General features: G+C 38.9%; 1 protein-coding gene across 1 annotated transcript in view; it reads right to left on the bottom strand.

The window, feature by feature from the left end:
• Window positions 1-13,601, bottom strand: part of REL (REL proto-oncogene, NF-kB subunit) — a 34,423-nt gene extending 20,822 nt beyond the window's left edge. Inside the window, exons 1-3 of the mRNA XM_042932351.1 lie at window positions 13,259-13,601; window positions 2,746-2,888; window positions 2,108-2,256 (exon numbers count right to left, since the gene is read on the bottom strand). Coding sequence (XP_042788285.1) covers window positions 2,108-2,256; window positions 2,746-2,888; window positions 13,259-13,268 — 302 coding nt within the window. The 5' untranslated portion in view covers window positions 13,269-13,601. The remainder of the gene's footprint in view (window positions 1-2,107; window positions 2,257-2,745; window positions 2,889-13,258) is intronic.
• Between the last annotated feature and the right edge of the window lie 6,932 nt (window positions 13,602-20,533).

Here is a 20,533-nt window from a genome sequence, read left to right as displayed (position 1 = left end):
ATAATGGACTACAGTACAGTGTATATAAGAATCCATGGGGCTACAGTGCTATTTTTTTTTTTAATAGGAAAGGGGAAAAAGGAAAAGTTTTTCTTTACAATAGAATGCTGATTAACATCACCAATGGAAAACACTAATATCCCATGTCTCCTGAAGGGATATTTTGAGAACAACATAGCAGCACCTCTGTAGATTTCTCATCCAAATTGTTTCAGATTAACATGAATGTATTATTCGTGTTACTAACATGAATATAAACCAGCAACTATTCAGACTAATCCACACTGAACACAATCTTCAAAACAGCCCAGACTCTTCAAAAATGTTAATGTCCATGAAAGACCAAAAAAGACTGGGAAACTGTTCTAAATTAAGGGAGACTTTAATAATCATGACAACTTAAATAATCATGACAAGTAAATACAATATGTGATCCTTAACAGAAACCTGGATTGGGGGGAGAAACAGGACAGCCATAAAGGGCACTGTTGAACATAACCAAGATAGTCCAAAAATGTAACTGCCTGTAACTAAGATCGAGAAAAGTAGGAAGTAAAACAGGAGAGGTTATTTTCACAGAAATCAAGAAATAAAAATGTTCTAAGAAAGGAAGGGTCCACAGTGTAAAATGGCATTGGGAGGTCAAATAATATAAACAGGAAATATTTCTTGCCACATGTGTATTACTAATTATTTTTGGTTTTATGTTGTTACTGTGAGAGGAATATTTTTAAAGTATATTTTCTAGGGGCGCCAGGATGGCTCAGTCAGTTGAGCGTCCGACTTCGGCTCAGGTCATGATCTCACGGTCTGTGAGTTAGAGCCCTGCGTTGGGCTCTGTGCTGACAGCTCAGAGCCTGGAGCCTGTTTCAGATTCTGTGTCTCCCTCTCTCTCTGCCCCTCCCTTGCTCATGCTCTGTCTCTCTTTGTCTCAAAAATAAATAAAAACATTAAAAATAATAATAAATTTAAAGTATATTTTCTAAATAGTCACTACTAATACAGAAGGAGGCTACTAACATTTTCCCTGTTGTAATTAGGTTCATTTTTTTCCCCAAAGGCGATATATGTTCATCACAAAAACTAACTATAGAATAAACACAAGTTAAAAGAAAAATATAAAACCCCACAATCTTACCCACCAAGAGACAACTACTATTAATACCAAGTATATGTACACATACATTTAAAAAAATATATTTTTAATCACATATTGTTTTAAAACCAATTTATCTTACATAGTGTGAATATCTTTCTATACAAAGAGATATTTGCAATGTTATGTTTAATGCCTGGATGTACCAGTTTATTTAACTAGTCCCTCCCTGTTTATTACTTCAATTGCTTCAAACTTTTTGCTTTTACTAACAAAGCTGCAATGAATATCACTATAGTTAAATTAAGCTTAATTGTTTCCTGAGGATAAACTCCTAGAAACAGAATTGCCAGTTCAAGAGACATTCATATTTTTCAGGTTTTTCCTATGTGAAAGTGCATACCAGAAGGATTTGATTAATTTGTACTACCACCAACATGATAATGGACCCATCTTGTGGCAGCCTCACCAACACCAAAGTGTTAAATGATTTTTTTTATCTTAGAATTACTATTGTATGTTACTTTTATAACCTGTCCTTTTCTAAATAATAATTCCAGTTTTCCAGTTGATTTTCTCATATTTGGTGATTTTTAACTATTAATGAAAGGACAAAGTAAAATATATGAAAGAAAACGTTTCATAAATGGTTCAAACTAAGAAAGAAAATCACAGCATGAAATAAGTTTATGTATACCTTCAGTAACAATAAGTATTCCTGCTACCATCATGGGCTGTCCACTAGTAAAGAATAAAAGGGTGGTTCTAAGCAAATGGTAAGAAAATTTAAAGGTACACTATAGTGTTATTTCATTAACAGCAGTTATATTAATAGTTTTCATAGTATGAGAAGCTTTCGCATCCAAGTGAGAAGTGGCTATAGTAGAATTAACCACAACTAACCTTGAATGTTTACTCTATTCTGCTAAAAAATAACAGATGTACATGCATAGTAAACAGAGCATCCTATGCTTATCCTATTCCTAAAGAGATCTGTGACTGTGTACTTACAACAAGGGTCTGCGTTCTTGTCCAAACTCTGCTTCATAGTAGCCATCTCGGCAGTCTTTTCCTACTAAATCATGAGGATGAGGTTTATATGGGTCGTTCTTTGTTACTAATGTAATTCTCACTTTTCCCTTTCCATAATAGTTCATAATCTGAAAAAGGGGGAAATTAAAGATATAATCCATAAATTTATCTCATTAAGAATTGATCTACTAAATGAGAGTTGAATATATATAATGCAGTTAGCACCAGATAAATAAAGTCCAGTTGACTGGCAAATGCAGTTTGGATGAAACTTTCCAGAGAATACCAGAAGGGAAGAATTTACCTCTCAGTTCTCTGGAGTACTATTTTCTGCATTAATTTCAATTGGTCACATAATCTGATTCTGCCCATTTTCCTTTTAAAACAAGTTATACCATAATATTATCATGGAGCATGAGAAAACACCTGAATGTTGGGCCACTGAATGCCAGGCTTTTCTGTTCACTGTCATACCATAAATACCCCTTCAAAGTATATATTTAAGCCACAGTAGAAATGACAGCACATTGTGAAGAAACTGGGTCTTGAATGTAATTGCTATAGCTAAAATATGAAGCAATTAAGAGTTAGGTACACACAGGAAAATGGTCTATTACCTGGATAGATGGGTATGTTCGGTTGTTGTCTGTGCTGTGCTCCCCTGGAATGCTGCCCGCTGACCGCCCTTCACATTTGTATCTAAAACGCATTCCCCTCTGCCTGGGCTGTTCAGTTATCTCTATACATGGGTTATACCCACCTGGAAATTTGAAAAAGAGGAAGATTGAAATTAGGATAGCAGTAATAATGGATTTAACCATTTTGTTTCTTTCAAAACAGCAGACTAAAAATTTTTCCCTCCCAATATTAAATAATAAGGTTGAAATACAATTACCCAAGGTTGAATTGTAAAGGCACCTTCTTCTCCCACTCATAATTAACATAATGTTAACACAGATCACTCAAATCATATTTATTAGGTAGCACTCTATCATTTAATATCTACAGCTAATGCCAGTGTGAAGTTCTGAGATACCCACTTCAGAGATATCCACTTCTCATATGAGAACAAGTAGAAGGGTTTCCTTCAAGATTCCCACAGAAGGGTCAAGAAGATAGTCTTCAGAAGTGCAATATCATACTCCAAAAGTGAGTTTAACTGCTTGATTTTGCATTAGACTCTTAACAGTACTAAAAGACGGCTAATTGAAAATGAAAATACAGGGGCGCCTGGGTGGCTCTGTCGGTTAAGCGTCCAACTTCAGCTCCGGTCATGATCTCACAGTTTTGAGTTCCAGCCCCGTGTTGGACTCTGTGCTGACAGCTGAGAGCCTAGAGCCTGCTTTGAATGCTGTGTCTCCTTGTCTCTCTCTCCCCTCACCCCCACACGCTCGCTCACTCACTCTTGCTCTCAAAAATTAACATTAAAAAGAAAAATAAGAAACTGAAAATGCATTTAAATCCTTGCAGAAGGATATGTTTTTTAAATATCTCCATTGGAATCTTAAAGGATTGATACATAGTATATCCAAACAAGTTCCAGAAGTGATTTTAAGCTCACCACAATTTTCAATCAGTTCCATCTAAACCTTTACTAAAGTATGAGACACAACAGAGGAAAAGAAAATAATTACTTACTTTCTATAACGAATGTCATTTAAAACATGCAACTTTATGCTGACTGAAAGAAACCAGACCAAAAGCGCACATACTGTAGGATTCCATTTATATAAAACTCTAGAATATATGAACTAACTATAATCAAAGAAAGCAGAACACTGATCGCCTAAGAACAGGGGTGTGGAGTGGATGAGGAAACCTGGGGGATGACGGATATGTTAATTATCTTGACTGTGATAATGATTCTTAGAGTTGTATTTCTATGTCAAAAGTTATCAAACTGCATACTTCAAACATGTGTAATTTATCATACATTAATTATATGTCAATAGAGCTGCCCTAGAACATGTGCATGTTTGTTTACCCCCTCTTATGATCCATTTTGTGGAAATGAAAGCTCAGTGGAGACACTCAAGTGTGCTTACAAGTAGGGTACTTAGCAATGTGTCTTTACCTCAGGGAGGTAAAGATGTCTTCCATTAAAAAAAATTCCCTCAATCAGCTTAGTGACTTTTAAATTCCCACAATTAGATAACCAATTTCTTTGACTAAAGACTTATCTTCTGTTAGAATGCAAGAAAACTCTTCAAAAGGGTAACACAATGGGTCTTCCCAGTACAGTATGAGGAAGAGGTCTTGTGACTCCTACTTAGTCCTATCTTAATAGCAAACACAGGGGCGCCTGGGTGGCGCAGTCGGTTAAGCGTCCGACTTCAGCCAGGTCATGATCTCGCGGTCCGTGAGTTCGAGCCCCGCGTCAGGCTCTGGGCTGATGGCCTGGAGCCTGTTTCCGATTCTGTGTCTCCCTCTCTCTCTGCCCCTCCCCCGTTCATGCTCTGTCTCTCTCTGTCCCAAAAATAAATAATAAAACGTTGAAAAAAAATAAAAAAAAAAAATAGCAAACACACTGGAAATGTTGTATCTTATAAGTCTCCTACTCTATAAAATGTGAATAATAATAACAGCAACTACCTCATTGGGTTGTTGTGAGGATTAGAGGTAATGTGTGTTCGGTTCTTACCAAGTATCACACCTATAAGAAATACTCAATACATGTTGTCTACTCTTATTCATTTCAAATGCTTTCTTGAAAACAATGATTTTATAGTGATACCATGACGTTATAACAACTGGTACTTTCAAGACTTTAGAAAACAATGAGGCAGGGGCGCCTGGGTGACTTAGTCAGTTAAGCGGCCAACTTCGGCTCAGGTCATGATCTCACGGTCTGTGAGTTCGAGCCCCGCGTCGGGCTCTGTGCTGACAGCTCAGAGCCTGGAGCCTGTTTCAGATTCTGTGTCTTCCTCTCTCTGACCCTCCCCCGTTCATGCTCTGTCTCTCTCTGTCTCAAAAATAAATAAACGTTAAAAAAAAAATTAAAAAAAAAAAACAATGAGGCAAACAACACAAATTATTAGACTATAGGAGAGTCCAACAAAACAAAATTTTGTTTATGCTAACAAATTGTGCATAAAATGACAGAGCAAAAGAGTCAGACATGCCTGTGTTAAAGGAAAAAGAATTAATGAAGCAAAAGGGTGGAGAGAGCAGAGGGGGAAGGGAGAAAGTTGGCATTCAGCAGGGAGTCCAAAGTCGTGGCAGCACAGAAAAGAAAGTTTAAGAATCACCAATATAACCATAATGAACGTGTAATACACTTTCACCTTTAGAACCAAATGCCAGAGTACACTGGGGATTTGGATTTCCTTCTGAGTGACAAAGAATCAATGAATGGTTTTGTGCAGGGGAACCATATGATCAGACTGACATTTTAGAGCAAGAATTCTGATGGCAGTGGACAGATTGGAAAGAAAGGAGAAAGCATGATGATCAGTTCAGAGGCTGTTATGCTACTGTGTCCAATGATGAAGGCACGTCTGACATATGGTAGTAATAACAAGGATGAAGGATTATTGAAAACATAAAATTAACACTCCTTGGTGACTGAACATTAGGGTTAAGAGCAAGTAAAGAATCACTGAGGCTCCACAGTTTCTACTTTGGGTTACTGAATGAAGTGTTAATGTTACCTTTAATTAATTGGTTGGTTCAGACTCCTGTTTGAATTTACTACCTATTTGTTTAGGCAAAAGACAAAGAGCCAGGGAAAACGGACTTTAACCTACTCTTGTTCCTAACACTTATTTCAGTTTTACTGAAAAATGTAAGGCATGCAGATGAGTGTTTCAACTTCACATATTTCAAATAACTCAAATTCACATTTCAGTTTCAAATATTTCATATCCTTATATATTATTGAAGGAGTATTTGAAAATAAAGTACATTTTCCTCTCAATACTCAACAATATTTAAAGTGATACATAAAATAATTTATGTGGTTGAACTAAAGGTCAAATAAATCCGTGCCCACTATTTATTTAAAGGTGGTTGGTGGGAAGTTGATATAGAATTACCTCATTAATGGTAAGTGGCTAACTTTTGGGAGATGAGTGTGAGTAAAAGTGCTAGTTAGGCTCATAGTGATTTTTCAAATATTTCATTGGTTACAAAACACTACCTTAAAGTAGAAAGCGTTTTTGAAAAAAGGCTATAGACAAGAAAAGAGCAGTTGCTGAAAGATTAAAATAATTTTTAAAAATGTGAAATTATAAAAATGAAAAATATTAGTTATCATATAACATCAAGTACTTAAAACCCTTTGAAATCTATTCTTCCTATTGAAGAAGCTCTTTATTGGTTAAAAAAAAAAAAAAAGTCTCATGAGCAACCAACAGTTTATTATAATATTCTACATTCCCCCAGCTGGAAATAATCTCCCCCTCCTCTAATTTGCCATAGTATTTTGTTTATGACAATTATTCCAAATTACTATAATTAAGGGGAGACTCACTGTTTTATTTCTTCTTGAAAAAAAGCAACTTGTTTTACTTCATCAAGTTACTGGTCTTATTTCTTTTCAAGCTACTTGAAGGCAAGAATTGTGACGTATTCATCAGTGCCTTATACACTGATATTCGGTAAACATCTGGAGAATGAATAACTGAAAATCTAAAAATCTTTTTGTTTGTGTAAGTTACACAAACATTGAAGGATCATACTGATGATTCTTCAGTAGGTTTCCCTACTAAGGAAAAAAACCAGTGCTTTGTGGGTACCAGAATTGCTACACTTTTCTAATCTTCATACTTATTTACAGTCTAATTTATCTGTATTTATGATTTAAAACTACTTCCCAACTATAAATCACTTATATCACGCATCAGTACAGTGTACCAGTTATTTCCTTCCTCAGTACTCTGCCTTAAAATGCTACTCTCCTGAAAAAAGTGCTGAAATGTAGTCATCTATGGAGTGGAAGAAGGTAAAATATCAATGAGGGAATTGTAGGGAAAATAAGTACTCTCAACTAAGATTATCTCAAATCACTACAGTTTTGAAAAGCTGAAATTTCTTTTAAGTAGTTCTTGATTACTGCACTTTTCTTTAACCAATACTATACAAAAGCTAGGGCTGATCCCTGCATTTTTAACAATACTGTAAAACATCTGAAATATAGCCAAAATATTTGCAAGATATATTCATGTTTTTATTTGCACTTAGGCAAAAAAAAAGGTGCTATTTGAGTTTTTAAGATAAAAAAAAAAATTTCATTGTGGGGTGCCTAAGTAGGTCAGTCCAGTTAAGTGGCCAGTCCTGATTTCACCTCAGGTCATGATCTCATGGTTCGTGGGTTCAAGTCCCTCATGGGGTCCTGCAACGGCAGCAAGGAGCCTGCTTGAAATTCTGTCTTCCTCTCTCTCTCTGCCCCTCCCCCACTTGCACACACACACTCTCAAAAATAAATTAACTTAAAAAAATTTTTTTTAAATTACATTGAAATAAAAGTTAAAAATGGAGCTTTAATTGTCAGAAATAGACACCTTAACTAAAACCTTATAGCCAGCACTGGGAACCAGTGTTAATTGTTCAGTAAAAAGTTAACTACAGTAATTATAACACTGTTTTAAAGTACTCTTATATATATTCTTATTTGATCCTCTCAACTTTAATCTTCATAAAAACAGAACAGGAATTATTATCACATTTTATAGATGCTAAAGCTCAACATTATGAAATTATAAGAAAAAGAAATTATAAATGACATTAGCAAATATGATAGCTGGGACCCCAATGGATCAAATTAAAAAACAAACAAAAAAACCCAAACATAAAAACCACTAGGGGTAAAGTCACAATAACTGATTACAGCAAATAACCTAAAATAAATGCAACTTAATTTAAGAAGATAATGCATCTTGGTATAGGGAAGTCAGTATTTAGATCCAATGAAATTCCTGGAACAGAGTTCACAGTGAGGGTATGTATCAGAATTACCTAGGAAGCTTTTTCAAAAAACATACACGCCCTGATCCCACCTGTGATCTGCTGAATAGAAACAGAAATCTTTAAAGCCCCAACATATTTCTGAAAAAGCCTTCCAAACCATTCTAACAAACTACTGATTAAGAACCAATGCCCTAAAACATAAAGAAGCAGAAACAATGCACATATCTAGAGAGCAGTCCAAAAATTCATATACAAGTATGAGCTGGGTGATAGACAAACTAGGCAGAGGAATTCTGACAACTTTTAAGTCTTCTTTCTCTCCCAGTCTAAGAAGCTTAGCCAAATATAAGCAAGGGAAAAAGGCATTATGATGGGATGGTCTCCAATCACAGCGATCTATTTAAAAGGTAAATTGTTTGCAAAACTAATATTTTAACTATCATTAGTAATACTCGTTACAATACAGCAAGCAAATGATAACACACTAAAATGTCAACACCACAGCTGAGAATAACTGACTACAGACCACATCTCTCTTACAGAAGTACTGGATAACAGACTGCCTGAGAGTCAAAGGAGGAAATGGAGCTAACAATATACACTTTTCTAAATATCACCTTCACTCACTTTGGAGAAAAAGAAAAGATTTGTCATTCCTCAAATCTAGGAACCCAACTGAATTGTGGTGATAATCTTCTCTACCTTAAGACACACGTGAGCTTTTCCGTTTCTTCCTAATTATGATCAAAATTTAGAGTTACCATTTCTCACATAGAATGGCATTCAGTTAACGAAGAGGCAAAGAAAACTTAAGCCTATTCCCACAGGATAGAAAGAGAATAACACAGAAGGTGCAAAAGAAATCAAATGAAGGATAAGTTATATCAATCATTAGCAAAAGGACACACTGTTTATCTACTAAGAAATTTTTTATTTTCTTTCTTTTCAGAACGTTCAGTATCATTTAAGTGGACAACAGAGAAAAGATACGCTGCCTCCAAACATCACTGTTAAATTCTTCTGCCCTAGTTTAAAAATACAGAAAACCATTTCAAATTGTTTAAAAGTAAATGGGTAGTCTTATATATTCCTGAAAGACTATTTTCTGTCTAGCATCTGTTCTAGCCTATTATTGTAAGTTTTTAAGGTTTCACAGAATTCTAGAATGTCAGGATACTCAAAACTATCTCTAGAAAGTCCCATTTCCTAGAGGTCTGAGTCCCCAAACAGCTCCACTACATGAGAAAACTAACATTGATGGGTATTTATGGGTTCCTAAAAACAAGCCTTTATAATAGTTATTCTCTCATTTTTATCTCACAGAGTAGCAGAACTGGAATAAAACCAGCTTCATTATGGGCTAAAGTCCAGATTTATTCCAATATCTGAGGCTGACTGGGAAAGGGGCCTTAAGAATCCAAGTAAGGAAAGTTTTGGATGTGTATTTGATGTATGCAGCATAAGGTAAATAAAAGATGTAAGAGTTGGTAAGTGCTAGAGATTTCACTGTGTTGGGGGGCAGGGAGGATCTCAAAAAAAATTTTAACTTCTGGGATGAAAAAGTAGAGAAATATTTAAAATCTGTCCCAGATTACTCAGGTATTTAACTAAATTGAAAATAAATGGCAATACCAAATCACCTGTCTTGATTAAGACTGCCAGATTTAGGGGCACCTAGGTGACTCAGTTAAGCGACTGACTCTTCGTTTCCGCTCAGGTCATGATCTCACGGTTTGTGGGATCAAACCCCACGGATGGGCTCTGTGCTGACAGCACTGAGCCTGCTTGGGATTTCTGTATCTTCACTCTCTGCCGCTTACACCGCTTGTGCGCGCATGCTCTTTTTCAAAATAAATAAATAAATATATATTTTTAAAAAGCCTGCCAAATTTAAAACTAAACATTACAGGATGCCAATTTTAAAAAGTATTAAACAAATATTGACTGATTTTTAGTATAAGTATGTCCCACGCAAGTATTTGTGTCATGTGCCTACAAACACAATCCTTTGCAGAGAACGCAGATGAGAGAAGGACAGGACAAAAGGAAATGCTGAGCCTCCTAAGTTGTATTTGGGAAAGATACTACACACACCCCAGATGGGACCAATTATGATTCATCATGATTCCTCCCTAGCCATTTTGCTCACTCAGTGCCTTCACTCTATCATACCACTTCATTCTGTCAGTACCTTCATTCTTTCATACCACTATTGTCTCTACGTTTTCATGGGTGGCAAGTCTGAAACAGCCTTCGTGTTTACAGTGTGCAGTCTTCTCCTTAAAAAAGTCATTTGCTTTAGCTGCCAATTCCAGCTTCCAGCTTTATCGTTAAAGATTAAGTTGCATCATACCTACACTGATTTTTTTTCCCCTTACTCAAGAGAAATACTTATAGTTCTCTTGAAACTCACACCACAGAGTTGGAAGTATTGTGGCTTACAAAAACAATTTCTTCATGTACTTCCTATTGTATGACACAACAGAACTATACTTAAGAAAACTGCGAATAAAAATCAATTATCTAAATATTAAAACATATTTTACCAAAGACAGTACTGCTTATTAGGAAACAGACCTATGTGTGCATAAGAGCATTCCGTACTTTCTACTGGAACAATGAGAAGCCTTAAATTCAGACATAAAATAGCTAATTTTGCTTATGTTAAGCAAAACAGAATCATAAATATACAAGAGTAATGACTGCCTACGCATACCCTAAGTGGACAAGGAACATTCTTCTTAGCAATACCTGTTCTAATTAATTGTGCCAAAAGACAGAAAAATCAACGTGTTAAAAACAAACAAACAAACAAACAAGCAATAAAGACAACTTAATAGAACCTGATCTGTGAAATCCTAAATAATTAATTTGGTAATTTACCTGAACAAAATTTAGAATCATAAACATATCAAAGTCCCAGTTACTCATGGTACTTATATAATTTTGCCTATGAGATTATGATCTCCTACTTTTACGTTATACAGATAACATATGCAACTACACATACCTATTTACATATGACATCCGGTGAGAAATAAAGACACGGTCTAAAGTGCTTGGTAATCAATAAAAATACTTTTTGAGGTTCCAATACTACCTTACTACAAATAATCTAAACTAAACAAAGATAAACTAAGCAAAATTTTTTTTCCTATTACTCTTTCGGTTCAATTACTGCTTCAAAACAGGAAAAGAATTTGTAATTACTGCATCTTTTTCTCTAAGGCCTTTACAAGTGATTAAGGAAAATATACCCAGACTCCTTTTTAAAAATTTCCTTGGCAGTTTTCAAACAACTGAATTCCAATTTAAATAACTTGTTATATTTTATTTTTATTTATTTACTTAATTTATTTATTTTTGAGAGAAAGAGTACTAGCGAGGGGAGGAGCAGAGGAAGAGAGGAAGACACAGAATTCGAAGCAGGTTTCAGGCTCTGAAATGTCAGCACAGAGCCCAACGAGGGGCTAGAACCCACCAACCGTGAGATCATGACCTGAACGGAAGTTGGACGCTTAACCAACTGAGTCATCCAGGCGCCCCAAATAACTTGTTATATTTTAAATAGTCCCATTTCAATGCAACTCCAGAAAAGGCAAAAAACAAAAAACAAAAAACAAACCCAGAAAACAAACAAAAACAAAAAAAGAGAGATAACTGCTCTATAGCTTTCCATTCCTTTAAATTTCTTCCCCTTCCATTTAGGGAATCAGCTCTCACAACAGCACAAAATACACTGCCATTAAACAAATTTAAATTGTATCGTCTTCCTGAATGCTGTGGGGCTTATGCTACCCTCTGTGTAAATGGTTCTTTTCTCCCTTGTAAAATAATTAGAAGTATTGTATTCAAGCCACATATGAACGAAGTTTGGTTAAGATGACAGCAGTCTGACCTTTTTTATTTATAATGCTCACCTTTCTTTACTACTTTCACACAAAATCTCTTTCTGGTAACCAATAATAAATTAGCCAAATATTTCAGATCATCTTTGCACTTTTATTCTAAATGTGCTTTGAAGTTATAAATTTACAAAATTATCTTAAAGTTTGGGGTCACTGAAGTGGGTAAAGAGAAAGTTGAAATATTTTAAACTACACTTGTATTCTCACATGAAAACCACAGACAAAGTGAAATCAAATGTCATGTGAACCACCCCAATTTCCTTTTCGGCCTACAGCAGTAGCTACGGCATTGTTCTGCTCAACCCTTAAAAAAAATCCTTTAATGCTTTCTACTTCCTCTTCTCTGCTAGATATCAGCCTTCTGAGGGTCACTGAACCAGGGACTTGGGAGGACGCGGGTCAAGCAAAAATAAGGTCCCCTCTTCTGCCACTTAGTACAGCGCTAACTTAATACTATCGATAAGGCCTTCCAGCCTTGCTCAAGCTGCTCCCTCTGCCGGGAAACGGCCTCATGAACCTTGCCAGCATCCTGTAAAGGTCCAACTGGAACAATCTACTCGATTTACTTCCCTTTAGGTTACAAACAGATCTAAACCACGGCTACATACTTGAGACTCCCTCCCCTGTCCTCTAACCTGTTTTTTGATAAAGTCGTTTCCCTCCAAAGCAAGAAATGGACGCATCTATTAACTGAAAATCAGTTTCTACATTAGTGATGCACAGTTTTCATTCCTGCTCCTATTTTAAAAGCACCGGTGTTCTAATACTCCTTTCCAATAAAGAAAAAAAATGACTTTTCCATAAAACAGAATGTACGCGCTTTAGAGTAGAAACTGTCCACTTTGTTCAAGCAACGTTTCCACTTAAAAGCTGTTGGGATACCACTGGTGACTTTTAAAGCCGCACCACATTTTGTACAACTGTCAACACATCAGTGATCACCTCTCGGCACTTGATGAAATTAAACTTTAAAAAAAAGCGCACTCCTGAGGTCTGAAGCTTCTTCATTCCTGCTCTAAAACATAACCACCATTTCAACATAAAACAACTTCTAAATACGAGAACTATCCGTCCTCCTTTATTTAGGTAATTGTTACTTCCCTAATCCTAAAAATCAAATCGTTGGCATCAAATTACAGAGCGTGACTTTGATTTCGCACGCAAACCTTGAACCGGGGAACTTGTTAAAGGCTGACAATTTGCCAGATGAGACGATTTTAAAACATAACGCGCACAACCAAAACTGGGACCCCCGAAACTCCGACGTCCGGAGGCGCTCCTTCCCCCGGTCCGGACCCGCGCCTGGAACACTCACCGGAGGCCATGGCTCCGCTCACCTCGCCGCCCGCTCCAAGCGTCCACACCCGAGACCTCCGCGATCAGCCCGCGTCGGTCCGGCGGCCGACGGACTCTGCCGACGGGACCCCCTGTTCCCCTGACCACCCCCGGGGCCTCCTCCTCCTTCCCGCCCTCCTCGGAGTTTGCGGCTCACACCTTCCCACCCCCTTAATTCTCGCGTTCGGAGCACCCAGAGTCGCCCTTCCTAGGTGCGGGAGCCAGGGGTAGGGGGCGGAGCGCCGCCAGAGCCACAGGCCGGCCAGGCAGAGGGGCGGGCAGCTAGGAGAGGGGATTTCCCGCGGCTGACGTAGACCCCCGCACCGCCGCCTGCCCCGGGGGCGGAGAGGCGGGGCGTCCCGGAGGCCCGCGCTCCGCCCCGCCCCTACCCCGCGCCCCGCCCCCTGCAGCCCAATGCTTTGAGACTGGGTCTGGAAAGTGGGAGGCGGGATCTTCGGGAGCGCGGGGAACGCTGGGAGCCGGGCGGTGACTGTTCGGAGCGTGCGACAGCCGCCGGCTCGGAAGAAATCCCCCTCCTCCAGGTTGTTCTGAGGCGCGTGGTTTAAAGTTCAGAAGAGGGTGGGAAGGTGCGGTGACGTCCAGGGGGCCGGCCGCACCGGAGCACTTGGGGGCGGGCCGGGCGGTGAAGTGGGGCTGGCTCTCCGGGGCCCCGGGGGACGGCGGCCGGGGTTTTCGATGGGTGGTTCCCCGCCTCTTCCCAACTTCGTACATGCAAATCTTCGCCCCCGCGTCGGCGGGCGGTGTCCTGATGAGCCCGGAGAGGAAGTGCGGAAGCGCTGTCGCCTGTATTCATTTGTAATTCACGTATTTGCATTTGGGGACCCCCGCAACCTGATTTTCCCCCATTCTGTTTGAATTGCGAGGGCTCTGTCAACTTTACCTACTAAAACTTTTTCAGCTGTGAAGATCCTCACTGCGAGGTCGTTGCCTATTAACGCAGTGTGCTCGAGATTAGTGAGGTAAACGCTATCCTGGGATTTGACAGATACCCACGAGGAGAGGGGGAGTGGAACACACGTTTAGTGTGTGGAGGCAGTGTGGTATAACTCTGTTTCGTTCGAGTGCTAAGCACCTCCTGTGTGTCCGTTTATTTACCTCATTTAAAACGTATTATTGTCCTAATTTTGTAAATGAGGTTGATAGGGGTTCAGAGAAGTTAAGTAATACTTAAGAGAAAAAAAGAAGTAATACTTCAGAGAAGTTACGTTCTGGTAAAATGAAAAGCACGGTTTCAACCCAGGGTTGTCTGATTCCGTGGTCTTTGCACTATACCTTACTGCCTAAGACAAGTGTGGAGGGGGCATGGGGATTATCAGCCAGCTATACAAGTGCTGAAACTGGAGGACCCAGTTGGGGAAATCATTAAAAATAAAATCTGGTACACCTGAGTGGCTCAGTCCCTTGAGCCTCTGACTCTTGTCAGGTCAAGATCCCAGGGTCGTGAGATTGAGCCCCTTTGTTGACCTCTGCTCTGAGCGTGGAGCCTGCTCAAGATTCTCTCTCCCTCTGCTCCTCTCCCACGCTTGGGCGATCTCTCCCTCGCTCTCTCGATCTCTCGCTCTCTCGCTTTCTCGATTGCTCGATATCTCTCTCGCACAAATAAAAATAATAAATAATAAAAATAAAATCTACCATCTCCATAATATCCTCTCCGCTAAAAGTAGGAAAGAATGAAACAATTTTATTATTGAATAAGCATTAAAACATGTGATGCCCTAAAGAGATTGTAAAGACAAAAAAAAAAAACCCACAAAAAAAAAAAAAAAACAAAAGAAAGACACAACAACCCTCATTTGTTTATGTAGCCAGGCAGATATAATCCACCACCGACCTGCTGTCTTTATCCAAAAGAAAAAAATAATACGAAGTTACATCTGGAAGCCAACAGCTGGGGTTTAAAATCCCACAAAGACCAAGAGGTGGGACAGGGTCCTCCCTGGTGCTTGCGTTTCAAAGAGGTAATTTCAAGGCCCCTAAGAAAGACCTTAGAGGGATTCAAAACTGGCAAGAGGCTTATTTAGCTTTTTAAAAGGTATACATACCTCTCAAAGAGAGACATCATTTATAATTTCGATTTTTCTAAAGGAATTGCTGAGTAAAAAGAAAGGAGGTGAGATTTCTTGTCCATTTTGGTACCAGGGAAATTTTTTAATTTAGTTTTTAGACGAATTTAACCTTACAACCCCCAATATCAGAACTGTAAGGGAGAACTTAGCACAGATGTTTAAGAATTCATTAGGAAGGTGAATGACAAATAGGAATGGAAAATATTTTGTGTCTATTTGTTTATATTCCACCTTCAGAAATTGATTGGTTTTAGGTGCCTCTTGAACTTAATAGAGGATAATAATGTTTGTCTACTGAAGAGTTCTGGACCGAACAGAATCTGTCCCAGTTGCAGTACTTAGGACCAGTTCTAACACCACTCCAATCTGTAAACTCACAAGTTTACCTAAGGAGATTTAGTAACAACCATAGAATTTTGAACTAATCAATTGTTATCTTTTATTTTTCAAAGACTGACTTATTTAAATCTCCTCATTAATAGGACCGCATGTTTATATTTATTTCCAGGGCTTTTTTAATTTGTCATATGACTAAGCTATGGGTTTTATTATCTTACCTTCCTAAAGATTTGTTTTAACCCTTTCACATTTTTTTAAAGTAGTGGAACGCTCTTTTGAAAGGTTCAGTCCGTATCTGAAAAGGGAAAATATTTTAGTTGTACAGGATACATTTATTTATTTTTTTATTAAAAAAATTTTTTAATGTTTATTTTTGAGGGCGGGAGGGGCAGAGAGACAGGGAGACACAGAATCTGAAGCAGGCTCCAGGCTCTAAGCTGTCAGCACTGAGCCTGATGTAGGGCTCCAGAGAACCCTGAGATCATGACCTGAGCTGAAGTCAGACACTCAACTGACTGAGCCACCCAAGTGCCCCTATTTTTTTAATTTTAGAGTGAGGTAGAGAGAGAGTGCACATGAGCAGGGGAGAGGGGCAGAGGGAGGGAGAGAGACAGGGATAGAGAGAATCCCAAGCAGGCTCCACACTTAGGGCAGAGCCTGATGTGGGGCTGGATCCCACCACCCTGGGATCATGACCTGAGCTGAAATCAAAGAGTCGGATGCTCAACCAACTGAACCACCCAGGTGCCCTCACTTAATTTTTTAAGATAGAAAGATTGCAAGACAAGGTGATGGATGGACTAAAAAACAACAAAGGTAAGTAGTAATTTTGATTTTGAGGGGACTTATGCTGAGAAAAAGAGCTTATTACTGTAAAGATGATAGGCAGCTAGTTATTGGCACTTATAGAAGAGAATAGCGCATGCTAGTTTTCCTCGAAGGCACCCAGTTGTTGATACTGTTCATTCAGTTCAACAAATATCTGCTCTGTGCCAGGTACTCTTTAGGTGGTGACACACTAAGAAAGAAGACAGAGCATCTGCCTTCATGCAGCTATGGCCCACATGAAAGACATCGAGCATATTATCAAAAAAGATCCTTTAAAATATTATCCTGAAGGTATTTTGTTTTTTTGTTGCTGTAAAGAAAATAAAGCAATGGGATAGTATATGACTGAGGATGGGGATGCTCTGAAGACGTGACATTTGAGCTGAGTCCTAAGTGATCAGAAAGAGGTATCCACAGGAAGATTCAGGGAAAGAACATTCCAGTCAGAGGAATAGCAAGTACCAAATCCTGGAGATTGGTAAGAGCTTACCTGAGGGATGGAGAGAAGGCCAGGAGGACTAACGCAAACAGAATGAGGTTGAAGAGGTAAGCAGGGGCCAGATCCTCTAGGACTTTGTAGACGATGATAAGGAAGATGAGGTTTAATTCCAGTAGCACACAGAAAGCTATTGGAGAGTGTTGTGTGTGATTGATTTATGAATACATTTTGAGATGTTTACTCAGGCTGACATGTTAAACTTAGTGAACACTACCTGGTGGCTGTTGGAGTAGTCTAAATGAAAGAAGTGCTTTGGATTAGTGTCTTAGCAGAGGAGATAGCGAAAAGAAGTCAAATTTAGTAAGCTATTTTGATGACCGAGGCAGAGGACTTGGTGATGGACTGGATGTAGGGAGGAGTAGGGAGAAAAGTAAACAAGGGCAATTCTCACATTTTTAAAAAAATTATTTTTAATGTTTATATTTTTTTATTTCCGAGAGAAAGAGAAAGAGAGCATGAACAGGGGAGGGTCAGAGAGAGAAGGAGACACAGAATCTAAAGCAGGCTCCAGGCTCAAATCCACAGACTGCAAGATCATGACCTGAGCTGAAGTCGGATGCTTAACCGACTGAACCACCCAGGCACCCCTCCCACATTTTTGGTTTAAGCAACCAGGTAAAAAGGAAGGCTAGTAAAGAAAGAGGTTTGAGAGGGAAAATCAGGAGTTGTGTTTTTGACATGTTAAGTTACAGATGCCTAGTAGACATCCTAGTAAACAGTGGAATATACAGAACAAAAGCTAAGGGAAAAGGTCAGGGCTAGAAATAAAGATTTGGGAATCAGTGGCATTTCATTTGGGATAAGACTACCTAAACATAAAGCGTAGAGGGGAAAAAATATGAAAAAGAACCCTGGGATCCTTGAATTCTTAGAGAACTGGTAGAGAAGAAGGAGCTGCCAGTGAAGCAGGAGGAAAACCAAGAGACTATGATGTCCCAGAGGGTGTTTCAGAAAGAATGGAGATGGTCAGCTGTGTTAAATGATGCTGAGAGATTGAAAAAGATAGAATAAAGAAAGGACCTTGGATTTGGCAAGATGAAGGTCATTAATGGCCTTGATAAGAGCCATGTCAATGGAATGGTGGGGATGAAAGCTGAATTTGAGGAGGTTGAGGAGAATGATGAAAACAAGGAGTACAGACAACCCTTTCAAGAGTGTTAAAGGAAACAGAAATGAGGCAATAACTGAAGGGGGAATGCAGAACTATATGAGGCTAAGGGCTGTCACTCACAACCACAATTTCAACATGTTAACACAATTGAAGTTTGTTTATTATTCAAGTCACAGTCCAGTGTGAGTTGAGTGGCTTTCTTCCAGGAGTAATCTGGAAGATGCCTTCGGTCTTGTAGCATCAACATGCGGCCTTCAAAATCAGCCTGGAAAAGAAAAGAGAGTAGAGGATCATACATGGGAGATTTTTATGGGCCAGGCTTGAAAGTTGAGTACATTACTAAGTCACAATTTACTTTCTGTATGACCTCCACAAGGAGGCTGAAAAATAGAATTTGAGAAATAGCATTTAGCTATATGCTCGGGAAGAAGAAAAGAAAATGAGTATCAGTGAGCACTAGCAGTCTCTGGCACTGAAGATTTGCTTTGTTTATAGAGAGTGATATTAAGGCATATTTGTATAAAGATGAAAGGGACTTGGCAGCAAAGGAGAAATTGATGATAGAGAGAAGGGGGCTAATGAGTGAGGCAGGGAAAAAGGGTGAAATGTAGAGGACAGATGTACAGGGTTGGCTGTAGATTGGAATGGGGACTCCTCTGTGGTAATGAGAAGGAAGGCAGAGAGGATGCAGAGAACCTGGTACACTTGATGGTATAAAAATGAGGTAGTCAGGGGTGCCTGGGTGGCTCAGTCGGTTAAGCATCTGACTTTGACTCAGGTCATGATCTCCCGGTTCGAGAGTTCAAGCCCCGCGTCGGGCTCTGTTCTGACAGCTCAGAGCCTGGAGCCTGTTTTGGATTCTGTGTCTCCCTCTCTCTCTCTGACCCTCCCCTGTTCATGCTCTGTCTCTCTCTGTCTCAAAAATAAATAAACGTTAAAAAATTTTAAAAATAAATAAATAAAAATAAAAATGAGGTAGTCAAATTTCTCCCCCCCCCTTTTTTTTTAGTAAATTATGAGGTAAAATTCAACTGAGAGTAGAGGGCAAGGAGAGAATAGAAGGTTGGAGGAAGAGGAGAAGCCAAAAACGTGGTCTCTGAGAGTGGAACTTTAGAAGGTATTTCTGCTGCACTGAATGACTATTTGAAACTTGTGGTCATAAACGTAATGTCAGACCAGTAAACACTATTTCTTATATGGTTTTTGTTTGCTTTTGAGAGAGAGAAAAAGTGGGGGAGAGGGACAGAGGGAGAAGGAGAGAGAATCTGAAGCAGGTCCCACATCTAGCATGGAGCCCAATGCAGGGCTTGATCTCAGGACTGTGAGATCATGGCCTAAGCCAAAATTAAGATTTGGATGCTTAACCAACTGAGCCACCCAGGCACCCCTTTATATGATTTTTAACCCAGGGAAGATCAATGGGCAATATTGTCTTGAAAAAGAAGACAAAGAATTAGGAAAATTTAAGTTTCACTGAGAATATGAGGGAAGGATGCTTAATACTTCTCAACCCACACATACTCCCTGTGTGATCTGATCCATTCTCATGATTTTACCTATGATTCCAGGACCATATATATCCAGTTGTCTTCTAGACACTTCACTGGGAGCCCTATCGGCATGCCAACCTCAACCTACTCACCATTTCTCTCCCAGGTTTACTGTTACTCACATATTCTTTGTACCGCCATCTACTCAGACACAGGTTAGAAAGTTGGGAGCCATCTCTGACTCTCACCATCTCCCATCTACCCTACAACATCCCGTCACCAAGTACTGCAGATTTTACCAATAAAATATGAATCCATTTCTTTCCCACTTTGATTGCCATTGTCAATGTTCTTCATTATATCTCACCTAAACTCCTGGAATGGTCTCCTAACTATTATCCCTGCCTACACTTTTAACCCCTGTGAAAGCCATTCGAACCTATTCAAATCCATTGTCACCTGAGTCTTTAGTATGAATGCATATCAGATCTCTTTCTTTAGCCTCATCTTCTGCATTCCATGCCTTGCACTTTTACACCTCAATGAACTGCTTTGTAGCTTCTCATATCCCAGAAGCTATGCTCTTTCTTGTCCATCTGCCTTTGTTCTTACTTTCCCTTCTACCTAGAAGTTCCTCTCCAGAAACATGCCATGTTCATGGATTGAAAGACTTAATATTGTTTAAATATCAGTTCTCCCCAAATTAGTCTGTAGAATTAATGAATCCCAATTGAAACTGCAGCATATTTTTGTTGGAATTGAAAAGGTGATTCTTAAATATATAGAGAAATACCAAGGTCCTGGAATAGCCAAGCCAATAGCGAAGAATAAAGGTGAAGAATCTACATTATCACATATCCAAATTTATTATAAAACTACAGAAATTAAGATAGTATGATAT

Source organism: Panthera leo, chromosome A3 (genome assembly GCF_018350215.1).
Source record: "Panthera leo isolate Ple1 chromosome A3, P.leo_Ple1_pat1.1, whole genome shotgun sequence".
NCBI classification, from domain to species: domain Eukaryota; kingdom Metazoa; phylum Chordata; class Mammalia; order Carnivora; family Felidae; genus Panthera; species Panthera leo.
Note: the sequence above shows the minus strand (reverse complement) of the source record. Positions and strands in the feature narration are given on the sequence as shown.